The 22,880-nt window shown below is 40.2% G+C and overlaps 2 protein-coding genes across 6 annotated transcripts in view; both read right to left on the bottom strand.

The window, feature by feature from the left end:
* evla (Enah/Vasp-like a) overlaps positions 1-1,413 on the bottom strand; it is a gene marked incomplete in the record, with an annotated part of 38,424 nt that extends 37,011 nt beyond the window's left edge. The window contains 1 exon segment of the mRNA XM_035673695.1: positions 1,007-1,413. Within this exon segment, the coding sequence (XP_035529588.1) occupies positions 1,007-1,011 (5 nt within the window).
* Positions 1,414-1,748: 335 nt separating this feature from the next.
* eml1 (EMAP like 1) lies at positions 1,749-22,620 on the bottom strand (the record flags this gene model as incomplete). 5 transcript variants are annotated; one of them, XM_035673791.1, is given in 23 exon segments in its annotated part: positions 1,749-3,744; positions 3,849-3,979; positions 4,073-4,168; positions 4,654-4,741; positions 5,101-5,198; positions 5,493-5,581; positions 5,791-5,858; positions 6,427-6,558; positions 7,003-7,128; positions 7,640-7,791; positions 8,305-8,404; positions 8,578-8,712; positions 8,849-8,944; positions 9,057-9,167; positions 9,400-9,469; positions 10,295-10,444; positions 11,539-11,668; positions 14,658-14,684; positions 16,546-16,574; positions 16,793-16,921; positions 19,696-19,834; positions 22,167-22,220; positions 22,438-22,620. In XM_035673791.1, coding segments are annotated over 23 exon segments (2,459 nt in total), but the record flags the coding sequence as incomplete, so codon positions are not given.
* Positions 22,621-22,880: the final 260 nt, after the last annotated feature.

Raw genomic sequence — 22,880 nt, 5'->3', positions numbered from 1 at the left:
GGGAGTAACACCACAATTACACACCCAGAAACCCATACACACACACACACACACACACACACACACACACACACCGGTAGCTACAGTAAAAGCAAAGAGAGTGCACTGTATCTGAGGAGAGCTGTCAGAGTTAATCTGAAACCTCAAAACAGAATGGTGCAGGCTGCAGCTACGGAGACATGAAGGAGTCGAACTGAAGGCAGCAGTGGGGGAAATATAAAAAGGACTGTTTCATAAATAGATCAGAATACAGAGACTCTTCTGCTGGAGAAGATTTTGGGCCTCAACGCATTTGGCATACCAACATAAGCAGGGGAAGGCTCAACATACCAGCCATAGCCTCGGATACAGGAAGAGGATTTGAGACACATTCTCTACAGGCTGAATGTGTGCATGTGTGGATCCGTCATGGAGTAGGCTTATGTAGGTGTGTGTGTGTGTGAGGGGGTGGGGGTGGGTGGTGGTGTTGGAGGGGGGGTCTGATAACCTGCCTGGCAACCACCAGAATAAACACCCTCCTGGTTATATGCGCCCTCACTTATCTCCCCCCCATCACCGCAGCCAGCGTTATATTACTCCAGGTGCACCGCATTGCCTATGTGGAGAAATACATGATGCTGTCGTTTCCATGACAACATTAGCCTTGTTTTAATCCTGCATTCAACACACTGGGCGGGTCCGGCGGTGACAATAGAGGGCTAATAGAGGGGAAACAGATAGACACGATTCGCCTTGTGTTTTCAGGGACTGTAAAGCGAATGGTAAAGGGCGCCTATATGGAGCTGAGGCCCGGTGGGTGGGCCCCTGGATGCTCATAACGCTGTCTGAACAAGGAGACACATGAGCCATGTTTAAGATGCTGCGATTCTTCCCTATATTATTAGCTCTTATATTCTCAGAAGATGAATGTATGAATGCAGATGGAGGCTGGAGGCAGAGGGCTGAGTGTCGGTGCGCATCTGTCATGACGCGTCAAACCGAGCGCATGGTGCTGGCCGCCGCTTACCTCATTTTCTCGTCTTTTTATTCAACCGGAGATGATGTGATGCACCGATGTGTAGGACCACCGGCCCGCTTATTTTTCTCTATACACAGTCTTGAATCGGCGTCCACCGTGTGTCCTTTGCGCGCGTCTGTATTAAGGGCTGACAATGAGTCGCGTTGCAGAAGCGCTACAAAGCGAGGACACGAGCGTTGTCTCCCATCCGCTTTGTGCTCCGTTGTCTCTGCTGTCCACACGCGCCGCCGCGTATCCTTAAGTCCATGTTCAGCCGGGGCTCGTGCTCGGTAGAAGACGGTGAACGGTGGTCGTCAGCCGCCGCCTCCCTCATGCCATATTTTCTTCCCATTCGGAGTGTTTTGGTGAGGTGGAGAGATTTGGGGGAAAATGCTAATACTGTGTGCGAAGGAGGAGGAGGAGGAGGGGAGAGGAGGGGGGGGGACAGGCCGGCTCAATGCTGCCTACCTGCGGCGAAGACGCACACATGCAGCCCACTGGCGCGCCCCCCCACCTATATATTAAAATACATGTATTCCTATATAATGTTCTGGTGCTCTACAGAAGCTTTAAGAGTGGCAGTCTGCTGTAGTATCTTTGAGATTCCCATAAAATGTAGTATGCATTATATGTACACGTCACACTGCTTATTGATTTTTGATACTTCTTAAAATAAAGATGTAAAAAAAGAAACATGCAAGACAATAAGAACTCATAAAGTGGGAAACAGAAGACACAGCCTCATAGGAATTTCATGTTGCATTTACTTTCAGACAAATGTTAAATGTTCAATGGTATTCTGCAGCCCCAAGTGTTTAGTGGTGAGACAAATCATGTTACATTCACTCTGTAGAGTGGTGATCACTGCTGTTAAGAGGATTTCACTGTTTTTTTTTCCTGATAAGACAACTCCCAACAATCAAAACCAACACGCCTCAAATCAGTGGCAGTTCTGGTCTTACTAATATCTGCTGAACTCCAATCAACGAAATCTTGTTTATTCATGCATGTGTCTAATATTGGCTTTATGTTATCCACGAGATGAGGAGGGTGACACGCTAGTACAGTAGGTGTAGGGACAGTATGCAGCCTGAAAGGTTGAAAGCAGACATCATTGGTTCATGAAAAGCTCCAGTAAGTGCTAAATGGTGATATGCGTGTGCAGGTAAATAGACCTGCTGTATGTTTATCAGGCTGAAGCAGTGCATTATAGTAAAAAAACCCCACCTCAAGTTCAATTAAATATCTTGCCAGTGACTGATGGTGCACATCAGACGTAAACAGTTACAGTGTAATGGTCTCTCCCTTCCCTTCCTAAACTGATCTGGGTGCAATAAAATGCAGATATATACACATTTGAAAAGGCTTCACGTCATTGAAAAACCCCAATACATGCTTGATTTTCATTTTCCTTGCACATCAAGATGGAGGAAAAATACAGCACTCTGAAACTGTTTCAAATACTGTATATTCACCCACATTTTTGTTCATATCTGTTTCAAGCCTCTCAGTATATTTACATATCTGGGACTAGGCAGGGATTTATTGTAAGAAAATAACTAAAAGGAACTGAAATTGGCAGTGGAGAATTTGATCAATAAATAATAGAAAAGGTGCATTTTTTAAGACCTGGAAGCACAAAAACAGAAATTGTTCAGATAATGTTGTGGGAAATGGTTAAAAATCCTAACTCTGAATCCAGATAATGACATTTTTCATTGCCTTTAAATAATTTACCCAGATGATCATAGTTTCAGACAGTGAGTATCATCACATCTAACTGGACTCCTGTATTCTCCTTGCTGTATTTAATTATCATGCCCACCAATTTCAGCATTTGCCTAGACTATATAGGTAGTTTTCATACACAATTAGTCAATGCAAATAAATCAATAATGGTTGGACAACCGCTCATATTAACCGTGGTTCATAATGCTCTGTATGTTTAGGTCTGGTTCTGATATGTCAGTGTTAATAACAGGGAAGAGTCCTGCTTCTCTAGGGCTTTCCTGAGTTGTTAAATACAAAATAAAAGAAAGTTTAACAATTAGAAAATCACTATGTTCTTTCTTTCCATACACAGTTTTTTGTTCCCATGCTCTTGGATCTCCAGCGCGATGATAATCAGCCGTGAACCTCTTCAGTCCATCATCTGTGGCAGGAACAGTGCAAGAACAGAGAAAGTCAAACTGTACGAATGCAGTCAGAAAGTCAGAGCCTTTGGTTCTGTCTAGTTGGATTTGATCCATTTGATTTGTTTTGTCTTATGTCATTGGTGAGTAGGCTACAGTACATGAGAGAGAGAGATTTTTTTTCTACATGTAGTGTGAATAAAGAAAAGGGAGAAATATTCAAAATGTTTGTATTTCAAGCAACCGCACATTACACCTCCAACAGTTCATCTCATTTGGGATCTGAGAGCAGATCAGGAATAAAAACCTCAGGTTCCTCTTCTGTCAATTCACTTCAGTTCAGGCAGATCCACTTTGTTTTTAGCGTCTGAGTTAATTTAAGTTTGGTTCAGTTCAGTTTAGTGCAGTTCAGTTCAGTTTGCTTCAGCTAGGGTTCAGGCCCCCAGCAGCAGTAATAAACCGACAGTATCTGTTTCTGTCTTGCTCCCCTCAGACTATCCTCCACTGCATCACGCTCATGTCCTTCCCTCCGGTTGACACCAGGTAGCTGTCCTCGTGCAGGAAACTCACGTTGGTCACGTGGCTGCTGTGGCCGCCATAAATATGGCTGGGAGCCTGAAAAGAAAATCCAAATAACTTTGACATCCTTTTGCCTTTTTTTCAACAGCTTAATCTCCTTCTTAACGTTACTGGGATGTATATTCTGCATGACATCTTACCCTGAATTGTGAACAGGGGTATGAGAATAGATGGACCTTCCCAAAGTCGTCTCCGGTAACCAGAAGGCTTTTATCATTGCTCCTGCAGACAGCGTTGATGTCAGTGCCGTCTGAGCCGTCGGGCCACAAGCCTGAGGAGCAGAGAGCAGTGGAAACGTCTATTGAATGTACATTAAAACTCAAGCATGCACCTGAAGAGGGAGAGGGGATGAGCCTTCACTTACCAAAGACGTGGAAGCCCAGAGTGCAAGTATTAGTGGCCCACTCGATATCTCTGGTGGTCTCCACACTGACCACCTGTTTACACACTGATGGGATCCCTGAGTAAACACACATAAACCAAATTCACATATATTAGTATCATGGGTATGGTTGCTTTAACGAAATCAACACTAGACCAGCGTTTATGTGTTGCGAGTCCATCCCACTCATGAGTCATTTTGACACATTTTTTAAATGAGTTTTCAGCACCTACTTCACAGCAAAAATCTGCTCTTGTCAACTCAGATTTTGATTGGAAAGTGTTTCCACTTAGAGAGTTAATTTGGTACAGTTTGGTAACACTTTATAATGAGGCTACAAAACACATTCTTAACAAACCAATGCATGAATCATGATGATTTAAGATTAGAAATGATTAAGTCGCTATGAGTTAATGTGAACTGTAAACTGATGCAGATATTGTGAGTGGCTGCCAATCTCCCATACATGTGTGCAACATTTCAAACATTATTTCATTCATCACACAATCATAAACCCATTAAAATATCAAAGGCTGTGAGAGGACAACAGTGATCATACTTACAATACAGTATCTCATAGTCCCCTGAATTTGATACCAGGTACTGGGAGTCCACTGACCAGTCCAGATGGGTGATAAAACTAGAGTGACCCTGAGATATGATAGAAAAAGAGCAGGTTAGATTATTTATCTTTACAGGCTCTTCATATTCCTGGAGCACAAGCTATAATAGTTTTTAAGAACCAGAAATAATCCTAACAATCTGGATTGGATGTGATTCAACAACTCTTCGTCATCATGTTTACGACATGGCACTATATGACTCAGCTTGTTGTCATTTATCATTTTATGGCTTCTTTATCAGCATACAGGGAGGACAGGGTGTACAGAGGGAAGGCCCAAATATAGAGGAGCTGAGAAGGGAACTAAATATAAAGTCAGTGCGGGGAGGAACTAAAAATAAAGGAGCCACAGATGAGGGGGGGGGGGATTAAAAATACAGGTACTCACCGAGCACTTCCCCACTCTGCTGTACTTCCTCCCATTTTCTGCCACTGCGTAGATATAGATGTAGTTGTCGTGGGAACCGATGGCCAGGAAGTTACCATCTAAATAAAATAAAAGAAGACAGGAAGATTAGTAGTAGTAAAATAAAAAAAAATTTAGACATTTTCAGAAGTTAATTTATCAGTTAAGATAAAAAACATATGCCAGGTGCAATTGTGGTATTATTGATTGTAATTAAGTATTACTCTCCAGAACATGAAATCATCATTTCACTTGGAGCTTTCTTGTTTTAAACAAATACAAGTTAAGCCTTTTTTGTATAATCCTCAATGTTTTTCCTTGACATGAGTATATGCTGTGCTGCTAATTTCCAAATAATATGAGGGAAAACATACCTGGCCCGTAGCTCATAACAGACAGCTGTTCATTCCCATCTGTGTGCACTGTGACAAGATCCTTAGAGTCAGTGTCCAGCACCAGCCACCTGCAGGATCAGTGACAGACTGCTCAACAATCTGGTTTTTCATCAATCTAATAACAATTAAAATCTGTGCTAGAGGATCGTGCCAATGTAACTATTAAGTTGAAGTCAGTTCAACACATTATATATTATATATTAATATATATATTTTTGCTTTATGATATTTCTATAAAATAAGTGTTTTTTTTTTGGTGATGGGATCCCCTCCCTACCTGCCAGCCTGGGTTCCTATGGCAACCACAGCTCCAGACGGATGAAAGCCTGCTGATTGGGCCGCATCCTGTCAGAAAAAGGGAAGAAGAGTATATTTAAAGTCCCCCTCTACTTGAAAATGTGTTTTTCTTATTGTCACTTCACTTTGACCTTCGCTGTGCAGAATGATGTACACACTGGGCACACACACAGGGAGTGGATGTTTCAGTAAAATGGGAGACGTTGTGTGTCTAGTAGTTAAATGTTGGAAATGAAAAATAATTGCATATTCATTAGATTTAGAAGTTTTAATTAGGTAATTGAACTTTTTGGGAAAAAATCTTATCAGGCACAAAATAGTATTATTAAATGTCATGAAACACGTCTGTAGAAGATATTTATTGAACAGTAAAAAGGAAATTATTAAACAAATTCGTGCTAAACTAAAACAGTGCATTTGGTAGATTATTGATTTGTACATTGCAGACATTTGACTCTGGTGGTTTCCATGTCAATCTTCTAAATTTGTGTTGCTAAATATGCAGTTCCTGCTGTTTCTCAAGGACAACTGATAAAATAGTGTCATGATTCATCATCTGTCGTGTGCTGTGTCGTTCCCATGACTGACCCCAGGGGGCAGTGTTGACTCAAATTACCTCCATACTCTTGGTCCAGATGATCTGATGGGAACTGGAGTCCCACAGGCAGACCTGTCTGTCATAGCCACAGGTAAGGAACTGAGGCTTCCAGGGGTGGACAGCCAGACCCCACAACTCATCAGTGTGACCCTGGAGAGGAGAGGAGAGGTTTTCTTCTTGTGCTACAACATCACAGTCTTTCAAATGTCAATCAAAACGCTTTATTCGTTCCAGTACTTCAGTAACATCAAAATAGAGCTACAATAATTGATGATACATCTTGATGATAAACTGAACTTGTGACTATTTTGATAATCATTTCACACTTTTTTTTAATAGTTTGCAAATATTATCTGGTTCCAGCTACTCCAGTTAAGAATTTGCTGCTTTTATCTTTGTTATTGATTTCTTTTATATCTTTTTATACTTTTGGGTTGTGAACTGTTGGTCAGATTAAACAAGGTGTCACCTTGGACTGTGATAGACCTTTTTCACTATTTTCTGACATTTCATAGACCCAACAATTCATTGATTAATTGCGAAAATAAGTCATTAATTACATCGTAGTACAAATGTATCTATTTACACATCTACCTGTGTAATAGGTATGAATTCTCCATCCAAACTGCCTTGCAGAACAAAGTGCTTTGTGGTCCCGATGAGCACAGTCTCCCCTCTGCCCTCTGCTATGGTCCGGATTGGACCAAACAACTCAGGCACCTGCAGAGAAAATATAATAATCATGTAAACCATCTGTTCACCTGTAATCCAGCATTTACCAGAATAAACATCAACTCATCCTTTACTGAATAATGTGGTCTCTTCAGAGCAAATAAGACATGAGTGATCCATAATTTTCATCACTATGAATATCCATGAATCTCACTGAGAGCACAAACCCATCTCATCCCCTGTAATATTTATGATATGGTGCAGTATTCAGAAAGCATAGTGCGCTGCCTCAGGCAAGAGAGCAATTTCTGGCTAATATAAGCAACCTACTTTAAAAAAAGGAGCTGGATATGCAGCTAAACATTTTATTAACAGAATGTGGGGATACCAGATCACATCATTAGGATGCTGTGGAGCTATACATTAAAAAAAAACATTCATTCCTGTTAATTAAATCATTTTAAAAGTATGACTTGTGTATTTCCCCCCTGAACTCACATGTGTTTTATATATATTTCAGGAAAAAAGACTGTCTGATTCCTATTGAACGTTTTCTCACCTCCACTGTTTGTATCTGCTGGTAGCTGCTGTCCCAGGAGACGAGCCTGCGGTCTTTGCCTCCAGACACCAGCGTGCCGTTCCTAAGCATGGACAGAGCAAAGATGCTGCCCTCGTGTGCTCCTTGGATGACGTGGCTGATACGATTAGTGCCTGCGTGACAGAGATGGGATGAGATTGATGTGAAGGTTCAGTTGGTTGGACATAAAGGTTGACTGCTTGAAGAGGGCAGATTAACAGACAGACAGACGGGCCAGGTGATCAATAGATAAATCCCAGACAAATAGGAGATCGTTTTTTTAAAAGACCAGTGTGTATGATTTAGTGGTATCTAGCGGTGAAGTTAGAGATTGCAAACATTTTAATAATGCTTGCCTTGAGGGCCAGTGTTTGGTTCGTCCATTCTGGGCTACTGTAGAAACATGGCGGTTTAACATGGCGGATAAAAATGGCTCATTCTAAGGTAACAAAAAACTCGATTCTTATATAGGTTATACACTTATAAAAACATATCTATAAATATGATATTTTATTTCTGCCAATAGATCATCCTAAATATTAGACACCAGACCTTTAAGATTTCTGCTTTTATTGTCCTGTATACACACTGCACCCATGGACGTCTCTATATAAATAAAGTTTGAAGGAATGAATCTATTGACTTGCCTTTTCCCCACACCAGAATGTTTCCACTTGAGTCTCCTGTGATGGCATCTCCGTTTTCTGCAAAGGTCACACACAGCACAAACTTGGGCTTCTCCTGTTTCTGCAAGAAACACAAGAACACACACATATTGTTTCATTTTTGCTAAACTGATAGTCTTTATAAAGCTATGGATAGGATTTAATTCCAAGACCGGTGGTCATGATTTAATTTGTGCCTCAAATGCTATTGCTATGGTATTGATTTAACATGTGTGAAACAGTCTGGTGTCTTACCTCAAACAGGCCTTGCTTCTTGACCAGAACGCCTTTCTCCAGGTTCCAGAAATAGAGGTGGGACTTGCCACAGGTCACTATAATGTTGCAGTCTGTCGGGTGAAAGTCTGCAGCAAACACCGACTCATTGGAGCACTGAACAGAAACACATATAGCAAGAAACAGTGAGTTGTGTCAAATACCTGCACTCTGGTTTAATAGAAAACATACTTCAAGCAGGATGTTATGTTTTATCTTAATTAGTCTATTTAACACACATGCACACACATACCTTGACCTCAGCCAGCCTGTCCTCTCTCTGCCAGTCCCACACGGACAGGACATGGTCATTGGAGTCGTCTACGACACATAATGTGTTTCCTCCATTCTAGCAAACAGAAATAGACACAAACTCATGTTTATGTACTGACAAATGGTATACAAGAGACCGTAAACAGTCAAAAACATGTCAGAAAAGTCCATCTGTGGTGTTTTCTTACCGGCTTGGAGAAAGCCAGGCAGACCAAGGCTCGGTCAAAGAAGCCTGTGCCCAGAACATGAAGTGTGTTTAGGCTGACCGAGTCCCACACACGGACATGAGGAGCCAGCTGCTGCGAGGAAAAAACACACACAAACATGGGCACAAAACCAGGAGAGGAATATAAATCAGTATATACTGTGATGTAGGGATGAATTTACAGAGTGAGAACACAGAGTGAATGCATTTCTCGGTTGGCTAAACATAATTTCATAAAGAAAACAGCAAAACCATACTCCTCACTCCAATAATAAATCAGACGCTGCAAGCTAAAGTGATAAAATATCAATAAAGGCCTCACTTACTTTCCCATCTGAAGAGGTGCCCGCCACCTGCCCAGTTGCTATGGTGATTTTGTCGGGGTGGACGGCCAGGCTGGTGAAGAGAAAGACGAAGAAGTGAAAACAGACATGAAACCAGTTAAAAGCCTTTCAACATCAAAAGGAGTGTGTGAATAAAGATGAGCAATGTGCTCACAGAACATGAAAGGCTGCATTTGGTTTTTAAAGCTGTGGATACTATGTTCACTGTAGCTACCACACGCTGTCTGTGCTAATGTGAGGGGGAAACGAAACAGTTTAAGATAAACTCATCTCTCTTTTGGGTATGGCGGTGAAGCAACACTCATGTAAAGCTCTAACATTTTGTCTTCAAAGGACTAAGAATCTGTTTGCAATCCATCCTTTGATCTGTAATCAAAAGCATACATTAATAATTTGAACTTTTTTTAACCCCACAGTGTAATAACATAATCATGGACGTGTCTTTTTAAGGTTACCCTGAACTACACACCTTCTCACAGACATCCTTTCATGCCTGTGCATTAATGCCTGCAATGCAAACACACACAACCCTGTTTACCTGTTACCTTCCCTTATTATAGTTCTTCAGCAGTAATAGTCAAAGATACTGAAAAGCATCCTCATCCTGCTGTCCTACCACCTGTGTTAGTGTTGTGCACTTACTAGGTTTGAAGAAAAGAAAACATGCTCTGATACAATCTACAGCCTGTGGGGATTGTACAAATCCTCACAGGCTGTAGTTTAACTCTAACAGGGAAAAGAAATCAAAGGTAGACAACAGATGTGACATGGGCTGCAGTTGAATGCATGTGGAAACAGTCCCTCGGGTTAGTGTGTGTGTGCGTGTGTGTGTGTGTGTGTGTGTGTGTGTGTTTTATAACCCCCACGTGTCTCTTACCATTTGATGTCATCTGTGTGTCCAGTGTAGTGTCTCTGCAGCTGCTCGTCCACGTTGAACAGGACGACCACAGAGGCAATGAAATACACAGTTTCTCCAGTGGGCAATAAGTAAAGGTTGGAGCGACAGTCTCGACCGCGGTAACCATAACTGCACATTAATGAAGGTCAAGGAATAAAAGAATAATATCCATAGTACAGCTGAAACTAATAATAGGTTGTTAGACAGAAAATTAAGTCATTTTTCAAACAAAAATGCCAAACATTCCCTTGTTTTTTTCCCTCTGATAGTACACTAAATATCTTTGGGTTTTAGACTGTTGTATAAAACAACCTTTGACAACAGCAGCACAGGCTACAGGATTTGACATTTTTCCACTCTTCTATAGTTTAAAAGATGCATTGAGAAAATAATTGATTTAAATAAGTGTTAGTTGCAGCCCTAATCCCACGGATTAAAAAGTTATTTTTGCTCTCTACGTTTAGAGACAAACATTGACATTTAGTTATTTAACAACATGAAGGTCAGAGACCACAGCAAAACTTTAAAATGCATTCAGACTACTCTTTCCAACATTCAATCATCTACTGTGTGCATGTGTCTAATTTATTCTCATAATCTAGCTGTAATTTAGTTCATATTGGATTTAACACAAAATATGCAGCCCACATATATATGCGTTTGTATTTGTGTGTGTGTGTGTGTGTGTGTGTGTTTGTGTGATTCTCTCCTCAGATTTAATCTTCTCTTTGTCTCCCTTATGGCTTTTTCCCCTCTGAACAACACACTACATTCATTCTTTCATCAGCAAATGAAAGAAAAGAGCGAAACCGCAACATGAAACAAAATAAAAATAAAACAGCACAAGAGGAGCTGCTGACTGGTTTTGTCTCAGCCTGCCAGCTGTGTGCAGGTTATTACTGACTGCAGGCTGCAGAACGATGAGCGCCACTCCGACCACGGCAGCCCTGCACGGTGAAAAAGAACATCTGAACAGATCTACTCTGACAAGCAGGGAGGGGAGACGACACATTTGTCAGCTTCCTCTCTTAACTACATCACAGGCCAATCTGGATTTACTCTCCTCAGAAGATTAGTTTTCAAACTCTTTCCAAATCACAAGCAGGACTTTTTATTTCCTCGGAAAATTCCCTGAGCAAGAAAATAAATAAAGGTGGTATCACACAGGTAGCGTGAGTTCTCTGTCTCTTGCTTTTTTGAAACAAGCCGCAGTGAAAGGATACACCCAGTCCAGTTTGAGTTTGTTGTTAGGCAGGTCGGCTCTGGCCTCCAGGCAGTAGCTGTCCACCTGCTCTTTGGGCATGAACATGGTGATGGGACGACCCTTCAAGTACATTTTCACATATCCTTCCTCTAGAAAAAGCAACAGACAGGATCAGTGAGATAATATACACATAGAGAAATACAAATGTCACTGGTGGGATTATGTCAATATATATTTTTTAAATACATGACACTATGTAAAAAGCACAGACTTGACACTGAAGCATAATACAGTGTTATGATGGGAATGACAATGGGTGACAATGTTGTATGTGTGAGGAGATTAGAGGATAATGGAGAGATGTGATATGCTACGAAAAGGACACTTAAAGACAACAAATGACAGAATTTGCAAACACAAACAAATCAGCTTTTTAACTGACTTTATTAGTCATTTCAAAAACAATCTTATGACAACAAAGAGCGCAAAATGAACGGCAAACACTTTCAGAACTCGTCAATATTCAGCTCACAGCAGAAGTTAACCAACATAAAATGCAGACACAAGCACAGCAATGAAAAAAACAAAAAAACAAAACAATCCAAGCTTAGAAAAGCGGATAATGAGAAATCCTCATCAATTTAAAACATGCTAACACTGAAAAAGAATCCATGCAAAAAACATCAAGGGAACCAAAACAAACAAAGTTAACCATTAACGTCCACAGATGTTCTTTTTTAAAAGCTCATTATAAGAAAAGACTGTAATATATAAAAGTCCCCAGTCTCACCCATAATACACCGTGATATAATAGACTTATGTAATATAATAGACTTATGGGTAAGACTGCAAACTGTTTATTGTTTCTTTTTATTTGGGGATGCTTGAAAACCTGCAATCTCTCTGCAACTTCTTTGGTATGCGAGGACATGTGGCCATTTGGTGTTTTAATGGTACAGATCTGATATAAAAACGTGAAATGGGCTCTGTGCTGAAAACTGCAAAAAACATTTAGATATAGAGATGTGATTGTTGATATTCTGCATTTCCAGACTTAGCTAGTAACAAATCTGGAAATACTGGCTGGGAGACTTGATGGGGCTACGATAACTGGGTGTATCGAGGGGAGAGTATGATGACAAACTCCCTGACTTTCTCAACTGGAGGTTAAAATTGGGGGTCTTTCTGACCGGCGGCACCTTGGCGGCACCACTCTTTCTGGCCATGCTGGCCTTCCTGCTTTCTGAGGTTTGTTGCGAGCTGGTGGCTGAGCGGGCCGTTACAGCCGATACTGCGGGGCTGCCGCTGCTCCCTGTCCGTTTGGCAGAGCGACTGAGGTAAATCTGTACTGTGACTATAATGTAGATGGGGGACAAGAGCAGAGGAGCCAATGATGGAGAGGAACGGTGGAGGTTGTCAGGGCCAGTTGGGTGGAGTGGGCCAAACGGGGACGAGCAGGGGTGAAGGAGCAAGAAACGTAAAGGGTGGAGGAGGTTGGGAGAATAAGTTAGACAGATGTAATGGCTGTTTTTGTGTCACATTTAGTATAAAGCATCATTAAATTGGCAAGACAGGAACTATCAAAAGGAAACTAGGGGACTCTATAAACCACCAGAATGTTGAGAGTTATCATCAAACACTGGGATATTATCTTTGAAGAAGTAGTTATTAGAGGTTTGGAGTGGTTACATAAAATTTGTTTCTTTTTTCTCTGTCTCTTATGAGTAAGATTCTGGCTCATTGGTCTAAATCAGTGGTTCCAGACCCAGGGGTCAAGACCCATATGATTAATCTGAGAGATGTAAGATGATTAAAGGAGAGAATTCTTTCTTTTTTGGTGACACACAAATCTGAGTAATTCCCAAGAAGCTTCTTGGAAAAATATGAATATTTTCCAATGAATCAACCTATAACTAATAGTCTGTGTAATGTAGAGTCTTTAAATCAGCTGAACATCCACAAATGTGAAACAGGCAGCATACAATTCAGCATATATGGAGGACTACTTAATAAATATAGTATTCACATGGGTTTCAATGAGAGTCTTCTTTTCAAGAAAATTCCTATTTTCCCTTTAAATAACATTATAATTATATTTATAACTATTCAGACTAAAAAAACTGAGAGTTTTAAGAGAGAAAATTACTCTTTGAGACTAAACTGTTCACAACACATACTGTACATGTAATGTATGCAACCTGTGATGAGTGGACGCAAGCTTCTGCTTAATTTTAAGGGGTCACCAGCCAAAACTGTTAAGAACCACTGGTCTAGATGCTTTTCAAGGGTAAAAAACATGCTGTTTAAAAAATGAATTATCCTGTTACAAGACAGGGTAAACAGCAATATATCTGCGAGGAAATGAGCTTTCACGCCAGTCTTTCTTAAATTCTTTGTGAATACTTGAAGGGGACTACACACAAACAGACGACACTAGAGGCCATGGAGAAAACTATAAGCAGTAAAATCAAACAGACTTTAATAGGAACTACCCCCAAAAAGAGACTGAATGTGTTTGTAATTCAAATATTCATTTTGAGGGCAGGAAGATAATAAGAGCAGCAGCGAAATCTACTTGCTCTCAACTGCAGTGAGGATTTAAGTGTTCGCAGAAAAAACTCAAAGCAACTGCGAGGAAGCGAGTGTCAGAAATCTTTGTGTTGTTACTATGGTGACAGAGACTAAATGCCTACGAGCGAAAGCGAGGCTGTGAGCAAACACGCACACGTTTTTTGTGAAGCTGCAGCTTCAGCCGCAGTTAAACAACAAGTGTAGAGACACACGAGTGAACTGCAAACACTGCAATCACACTCTGACTCAGCTCTCAGTGGAGGTTAGGGAGGATGTGTGTGTGTGTTAGTCTAAAAACAATAAAGGGACGGTAACTTTCACACACACACACTGTCAACCCACTCCTGCCCCTGTCTGGACAGCTCCCTGATCACAGCACTGAGGGGAATCTATACATTTTCAATAGAATATTTAGTGAAATCTAAACAGGATATTAATTAAAATTTCAAAATAATAGCCCTGGTTTTATCTTTTGAATGTACAGAGATCAAACCAAATCATCTGCAGTGTCCAGAGAGCTGTGTAGGCAGAGGGCTTTAGGGGAGAGGAGGGGAAGGGGGAGCCTACCTTTGCAGTGGGTCACACGTCGCATCCCTTGTAAAGGTCACAGAGAGAGACACAAGCACGAGGTGAGGGGTGGAATGGCTTCCTCACCTCCTGGTCTGTCCTAATATGACTGCACTTCCTGTTTCCTGCTGTGATGGACAGCGTCTATCCTTAATGCTCTTAATGAATCAGTGCTTCTTCCTTAATGGTCTAAATGAATCAATGCTCATTTCCTGCGTGATGGTGTCCCACCCTCTGCTCCGTTCTGGTGAGTGATTACATTTATCTGCCTTTTGTTCAGACAGATACAGAGGATTTTGTTTAGATTCTAACATTTTTTTCAGCTGTTGTTTCTAACTATTCTTTATAATGTAAAAGTAAAAGAAGCAAACACATGTGCTTGAACTGGCTTGCAGCACATTGTATCAAATGAACCACTTTGCATGAAATCCCTTCATGTATTGCAGGTAAGCATTATATTGGCAGAATTTACTGTTGCAATTACCATTTGTATTGGTTAATTGTCACCCAGTGGCAGTTTATGTCCATGACACTGCCCTGATTGTGCCGCTTTGATTCGATTACTTGTCTGTAATTAATTCAAATGTCCAATAAGTGGTGTGCAATAGTTATAATTAACCATTTGGCTCACATTCTCCTAATAGTCAGCATAAGCCTTACAGATATTTAAAGAGCATTGGCTTTCACAGTCACATGATGATATGTGATTTACTGTGGAAACTGAATGCATTAACATTTCTACCTCTTTATCTGATGGTTTGCAAATATACAAATAAAATGTAATTGTCTATTTTATATGTGGATCATATTTGCTATAATTGGACCTCAAACAAAAAACTAGAGGTAGTTTGTTAGAATGCAAACTAAATAAAAGAAAACTGGAGCCAGGTGTTTAAACCAAATGAAAAACAGCAGTTAAATTTACACAAGAATCAATAGCATGCTGGAGATGGAAATTCTGATCAATACTCATTTCATTTCATATTCAGCCCCCTTGTCTTGTTTCCATGTGTTTCCTGCTTGTGAAATGTCCGTCTTGTCTGTTCGTGCAGAGTTCTGGAAACACTACAAACTCAAATTTTAATGGGAGGCTCATCCTGAGCTTTATTAGCTCTTCTCTCTTTTGTATGTCTCCTAGCTTACAAATATCACATAAGCCACTGAAAAGATGTAAAAAGTCTGCCAGAAAACGAGAGGAATCATGAGTTAATGCTATCTTAGCAAGGTTGCAGGGTGCTATCTTCAGATAAAGACAGCTATTACAACTTAATAATAAAACTTAATTGATAAATTGTAGTATTTTTTAACCTAAATCTTATTCTCATTAACGCAGCCATAATGACTGTGGATGATACACTTGCCCCTTCTGTCTCAGTCTTTAGTCAGGTTGCAAAGTTTGATGACCCATCGTCAGAATGACCCAAACCTTAAACTTTATACAATTAAAGTTCGATATAAACAACACAGAAAGAGCTTAGTAAAAAAGAAAAGATGAATGGAAGTATGGATGTGAAGATGTAGTAATGGATGGAGTGGACTGGTTACTTGTGGATGAAGGTATCATGAAGATGATGAATGTTTGACACTGATGTTTAGGACACAACATCCTGTAGAGAAGCCCTCAGTGGTTCTCTGTGTGCAGAAAACAGCTCAAGGCACTGACTCAAATTAAATCTGACACCAATTTCTGTCTTCTTTTGGGAATATACAAAAGAAAAATAAATAATTCTTTACTTTGACAGGATTCCCTCAAACATGCATTGAGCTTTAACTGACACAGGGAGCCACTGAGTATCTGGTGTGTAATGGCTCTCAGTGGGTTGTATAATAGCATGAAACTATCAGAACTATCAGGCTACAGAGCCATAAAAGAGCCTCTTGTTCTTACCTGCATTGAACACTGGGTCCCTCTGTTTGCTGCAAAGTAAATGAGTAAACAGACAGCTGTCATTCAGCATCCTGCTTCCAGATAAACCATTCATTTCAAAGTGCTTTATAAGAAGACCAGTGTGTTTTCTGGTGGAAAAATCAAAGACACAAACAGCTTCCTGTCTTGTGTGAACAGAAAGCATCACTGACTGTGAAGATGAATGTGTGAGAATATTAAATAGGGAATGATTTTAACGTTATGTTACCTGTCACTTCTTTTTCCGCTGGAATTGCTGCCAGTGGATCCGGCGCGAGTTCGGTTGCCCTTGGAGTCGCCCGAATCTTTCCGTGTAAGGGTTCCCACATGTTCGTTTGAGTTGGCTCTCCTCACAGTGCTGTGGTCAGACGGACAGAAGCAAAAAAGAGAGCAAGAGAGGGGAGGGAGAAGCACAAGAAATAGGTCATAAAACTACCTGACGCTGCTTTTCTAAAAATGCCCTCTGGTTAAGTTTTCATCCAGGAAATAGCTTTAGAAAGCAGGTATAAGGAAGATGTATTTATTTCATGATTCAGCTTCAAAAAAGTGTGACTACTTCCAGCAGTGGCAGAGAGAATTTGCACCAAAGCAACTTCAGTACTTTTTCTGTTTACTTTTACACCTTACATTTCTACACAAATATCTGTACTTTCTTCTCCTTACATTTTCAAAACCGGCTTGTCACTTATTGTGAATTATTATTATTATTATTTTGCATCATTGCACACCTTCCTAACGTCAAGACCGATGCATATCACGCATGATGATATAGAGAACACAAAACAAAGAAGAGAGTGAGACTCGGCCCTTTTTGTAGTTTCAGTTAGCTTCACACAGAAACAGCTAATAGTAATGTCCTTCGGAGAAACCAAGAGACACATTTCAGAGCCTGTACGTTTTCACTTTTACTTAAATAAAGAAGTTGAATCAGTACTTCTACTTTGAGTCTTTTTTTACACAATATCTGTACTTACTCCACTCCAGTGATCACAACTACAACATGAGTACAGACCTGTGCAAATCTGCATATTAGTGGCGCAGACAGCCTGCCTATTCACAACAATGAAAAGGCTCCATCAGCAATCCAATGGCCAGTAGGCCCAGTCACCTAATCCACCCTATGGGAGAAACGTCTATTCAAATCCTAAAACTGGCCAGTGGCTGTTATCCCTTCTGGAGAGCCTGTGTGTGTTTGTTCAGTAAAGAGCAGAATAGAATAGAAAGAAGAGAAAGAGAGAGAGAGAAACCGTTGTTTGCTGTATTATCCCATGAGGAATCATAGTAATTGGGCCACAGGGCATTGGGGAAGGCTGTTGTATGTATGCCAGCACTGATGGGATTGTGACCAATCTGCAGTTTAGACTAATCCCAGGCACAGACAGTAAACAACACAAACTCCAAACAACGACGAGTTCACCAACAAACAGTGAATATTAGCAATGAGAGAAATGGTGAATGGGGATGTCACAGTTATCGCGTAGCATGGTGACTGATTTAATAACATGGTTAGCATGCATCAGAGCTGTGATGCGGCCATGATGTTATATAGTGACCAGTTTACTGTAACTTTCTCTCACCTGAGGGGCAGGTAGAGAATTCTGGTAGAGCGAGACAGAGAAGACAAACTGGACAGATTGGCAGGACATCACATTGTAGGAGGACGGGACATAAAAAGACACCATCATTGGAAAGGAGATGTTATCAGAGAGAGGTACCACATAGATAAACAGAGGAGACGACTGACGACTCATATTAAATCCTTATTAATCAAACTTAAGTATCTTGCCACTGTGCGTACTGAATCTATACCAATCACAAATTAGGAGATTTATATGAAGGGGATTGTGGTTTCACATAAAGAACGATAAGCTTCATCCAAGCCGAGACTGAGGTCATGTGCTGGGTTTAAACAACCTTGAGGGAATTAAAAGCTTATTTTATTGGCCCCTTTCACTATTTTACGCTCACATAAATAATAATAATTAAGGACTAGAGGCTTTTGGTTAGAAAATATAACTGAACAACACCCATCATGTTCTCTTATTCCCTGATGAAATGTCTTTTAAATTGTCCTGTATCCGCTATTTATGTCTCTGTTGTTTTGTCTCTTGTCTAGCAATTTAAAAAAAATAAAAAATATAGAGATGTATGTCTAAAATCCTGACTACGCCACAGTATCCAAGGAAAAATAAATAAAATAAAATAAATGATAAATTAAAAAAAAAAGTAATTAAAAAGTCAAATTCCTTTCGAGTATGTTCAAAGTTCAAGAAATCATGAAGTAGAAAGAGTCAGTTACACAAGAAAACACAACAAGACCAAATCACATTTCCTGGACTGATAGTGTCTTACTTGGGGTTTGTTCCTACCAGCGACCCTCATAGTGGTTACATTTCAATCTGCAGAGCCATTTCTTTATTGTCCTCTCCAGTAAACCTCAAGGTGAGAGTCAGCGAGCATTATAAGAATCAACTCTCAGTATTGGAAAACACCCTGAAGCAGGAATAAAAGTACAACACACATGGAAAATCAAAGAAGCAACGCCACAGGGGAGTTCACAGCTGTCTGGACTGGAGCTGGTCCCTGCTGTCTGCTGAGCTTCATCTGATTATGGTAATGTCATCCAGAGATGGGAAAAGGCTATTGTTTCTCTGACAGACAAGATTGATAACCTATGCTCCACATGCATGTATAAACACACACACACACAACAAAGAAGCAGTGACGGTGGTGACAATACTGTTTCTCTGTTTATCAGCCTTGTTAAATGTCAGCCAAAACGGCTGATAAAAAGCCAGTGATGTGACGATTTATGGCTCAAATTATCTGACGTGGCACAGACAGATAGGACAAAAAAAAAATGCCTCGAGACAAATAAAATGTCTGGAAGAAAAGACCTCACACAACCTGGCCTACATTGAGCTTCTATTTGGATTTAACACATTTACAACAGTGTTAACAAGGCATGAAGCTTCAGTAAAAAAAACTAGTGAATTTGGCAAAAACCACTCCTCTCAGAGATGTAGCCCAAAGCTGTTATTTTTAAGGTGCGAATAAGCACCTTAAAAATAACAATAATGGAATAATATAACAAAAATTGAGTGGTTGAGCATTATTTTTCTTTTCCCCCACCTCTTGTTGGCTGTTGTGCTGGTGTCCTTCCTGGATCCTGATCCGGATGGGGAGGGCAGAGTCCCGCTGCCTTTCTTTGGTAGGATGGTCCCGTTGTTTACCGTGGGCCGTAATGGCAGGGTGGCAATCATTGGCCTAGCTGGGGGACAAAGGACAACAACAGTGGGCATTTTGAGAACTATGCAGGATATGCTAGTATCAATTGGAGATAAAGTAACGTGTGAGAGTGTTACAGTATGCTGGTCAGAAAAATTGCATTTCCTGGTGTATAATATCATCTTGATAATGAGGAAAAATGTGTATAAAACTGTATTTAAACTTAAACATTTAAATTTAATTTTAAAGGTAAATTTAAAAAAAAATTGTGGTGTGGAAAGCTTCCCCGCATGCACTACAACTTTCTGTTAATGCATGTTTCTACAGTGTTATCAGTGCTCCTACAATTCACCTCTTGTTATTTCAGTATTAGGAGCAAATATGGTTGGAGTGAGAGTTGTGTGTAGGTCCAAGAAATCCTTCAGACATATGTAAAGGTGGTTAGTTATAGTGCTGACAATCAGTTCTGAAAAGCTAATAAATAATATTACTAAACTGCACACCTTGATTTAGAATAACTCAACATTTCTTAAGTAATGTGGCCAAAAATAAATCATGAAATCAAATGAAAGAAATTTAAATGACAATAATAATAAACATTATAAACTTTCTTATGAATATCTAAAGTTTAAGTTTTGTTTTTGCATATAAACTTTTCTTTATCCACCTTTTGCCATTAAAAATGTGTAATTACGGAAAGATCGCTGTGTCCTGTGCCCTTCCCTTTTTGTTGTTGGTTAATGCAATAATGATGGTAATAAAAACTTAAATTGAACTGTAATACTAGGTAATATCAACTCATGTAAAGCATACCAATTATTGTTGGAGCTTTAAACACCACACATATAAAATACTCCCTCTGCATCATCAGCTCTTCAGTGAGGCTTCAAAGAGATATGAAATAATTGCACAGTGGAATCATCAGGACAAAAGTAGAGGCAGCACATGAGATTCCTATAATCCCAAATGTAATTCAAATATGAATCATCTTAATTTTTATGTTCTTTATTGTATTAATAATATTGTTCTATTTCAACCACTTGTCCATACAGACGATATATGTTTACAAATAATTTACAGGGGGCATGCACACACACATTCATGCACACACACTCTCATGCACACGTGCCAGTCAGGCAAGACCCGAATAACAAATCCAAGCTGCTGCTTTATCTGCAGTGATAAATATTTAATAGACCCTGTTCATCCAGCAGACACACATACACACACACACACACACACACTCAGGCCTACACACACACACACACATATTGCTCTGTTATCTTTCATGTAGTAATTACGCAGCAGGGGCAAACTGAGGTTGTAATTTTGTTAGCATGTTAAAGAAGATGAATGTGTTTCTGTGTGTGTCCAAGGCGGTACAGCCTGCGTGCACGGGTTGAGCTTCCTGAAGCAGATCATTGTGCTTCAGTATAGGGAAGCAGGCTGCTGGCTCCCTGCAGCTAAAAGTGAAGAACAATAAGGGAAAGCAGCTCTGAGTCTGAGTCATCCTCCAGCTCCCAAATCAAACTGAAACTTTATCCATCCACAGTCACTCCAGAGACTGAAACTGGCAGTGGCTCAGAATCATAATCTGTGTCTGTTTCATCACTCAAATGCACATTTGAGGTCATAAAAAGGCATGAAGGGCAGCTGATTTCACATGCAGACCTGATCAGCCTCTTGATGTTTTTTCAGAAACAGATTGTATCACACGCACCTCAGCTGAAAATTGACACATGCAGTATAGTTACACAAAAAAAGCAGCACAAAAACAGAACTCCTTTCTGTTTTTGTGCTGCTTTTATTGATCAGTCTATGATATTCAGTGCTTTCTTATTCTGTGATGACGTGCTGTTTTTTTCCTTTTCTGTGAGGTTGGCTTTCTGACATTGCTCACAGTTACTATACTGGGAGAACAGAACATGCTGCATTCAGGTGTGTGCCATCAGGTGGAGAAAGCAATATTAAAAGTTTAGTGGATTAAGAGTAGCTCTTTTTCTTTTTTTTGGTTTAAGGGGTAATTGTCCTTTACAGAAAATGTTGCATACAGAGGTAAAGAACATGTGTGGGTTATTCTCACTAAGTTGTGACAGTTCATTGATAATTTTAAATTATCAATGAGTTCTTGGACTTCACAACATCACAGAGAGGGCTGTTGAGCGTATATACTGCACACTAATGTCCCCTGGTTAACAATAAATCTATTTCTATCTTCAGACCGACAGTGCATTGACCTCAGGCAGTGTAGTACTAAAAGTAACTGTGTGTTTCCTACTACATTATATACAACATAACACCAGCAGGCAGTGACTGAAATGTGCTTCTTGTACACCAGGCCTGGTTAGTGCAGACAGACTTCACAGTCAGCCTACCTGGCTTCGCAACATTGCTGTCTGCTGAGGGAGACTTTCTCATCAAAGCAGGGTCTATACACATAACGCACAACAGGTTTAACAATACAACACAGTCCGGGAAAAGAGAGGACAGGAGGGAGAGGAACAGGAGATCGATAACTAGTCAGAGGAAGGAAAATAAGTGGGATTTGAAGGAGACATAATCTGGAAAGAGGGAAACAAAAGTGGAAAAGGACCCCAGAAGAAAGAACTGAAAAAAAACCATGCTTATTGTATGTATGTAAGTTACCTTTGGTGGGTCCTCTGCGTGACCCCATGGCCTGCTGCTCCTCGGACACATTGAGCCGGCGCACCACATCGGCCAGAGCAGACTTTAGCAGCTGAATCTCGTCCTCCTGCATCTGGACCCGCTGCTCCAGGGAGGCGATGCGGTCAGTCACCTCCATACTGCTGGCTGCCGATGCACTGTCATCTGAGGAAACACAATGAGCTCATGTCAGAGACGTGGGAAAAGTCACAATATATTAGGACCTATTGTGGCCTTTGATATATTATCAAATATAACAGTTAAGTCAAAATATATATAGCTGTAGCTTCATAGATATGCTGTATAGTTTCACATTTATCGTATAAATATGAGAATAGTATCAATATTCTCATCTTACTCTCAGCAAGAAAGCAAATAAGTGTCCCAAATTGTCAGACTATTCATTTTTTTTTTTTTTTTTCAAA

This window comes from Morone saxatilis, unplaced genomic scaffold (assembly GCF_004916995.1).
Source record: "Morone saxatilis isolate NCDOM2014 unplaced genomic scaffold, NCSU_SB_2.0 Contig3, whole genome shotgun sequence".
Classification (NCBI taxonomy): Eukaryota; Metazoa; Chordata; class Actinopteri; family Moronidae; genus Morone; species Morone saxatilis.
The sequence above is the reverse complement of the archived record's forward strand: the minus strand, read 5'-3'. Positions and strand labels throughout refer to the sequence as shown.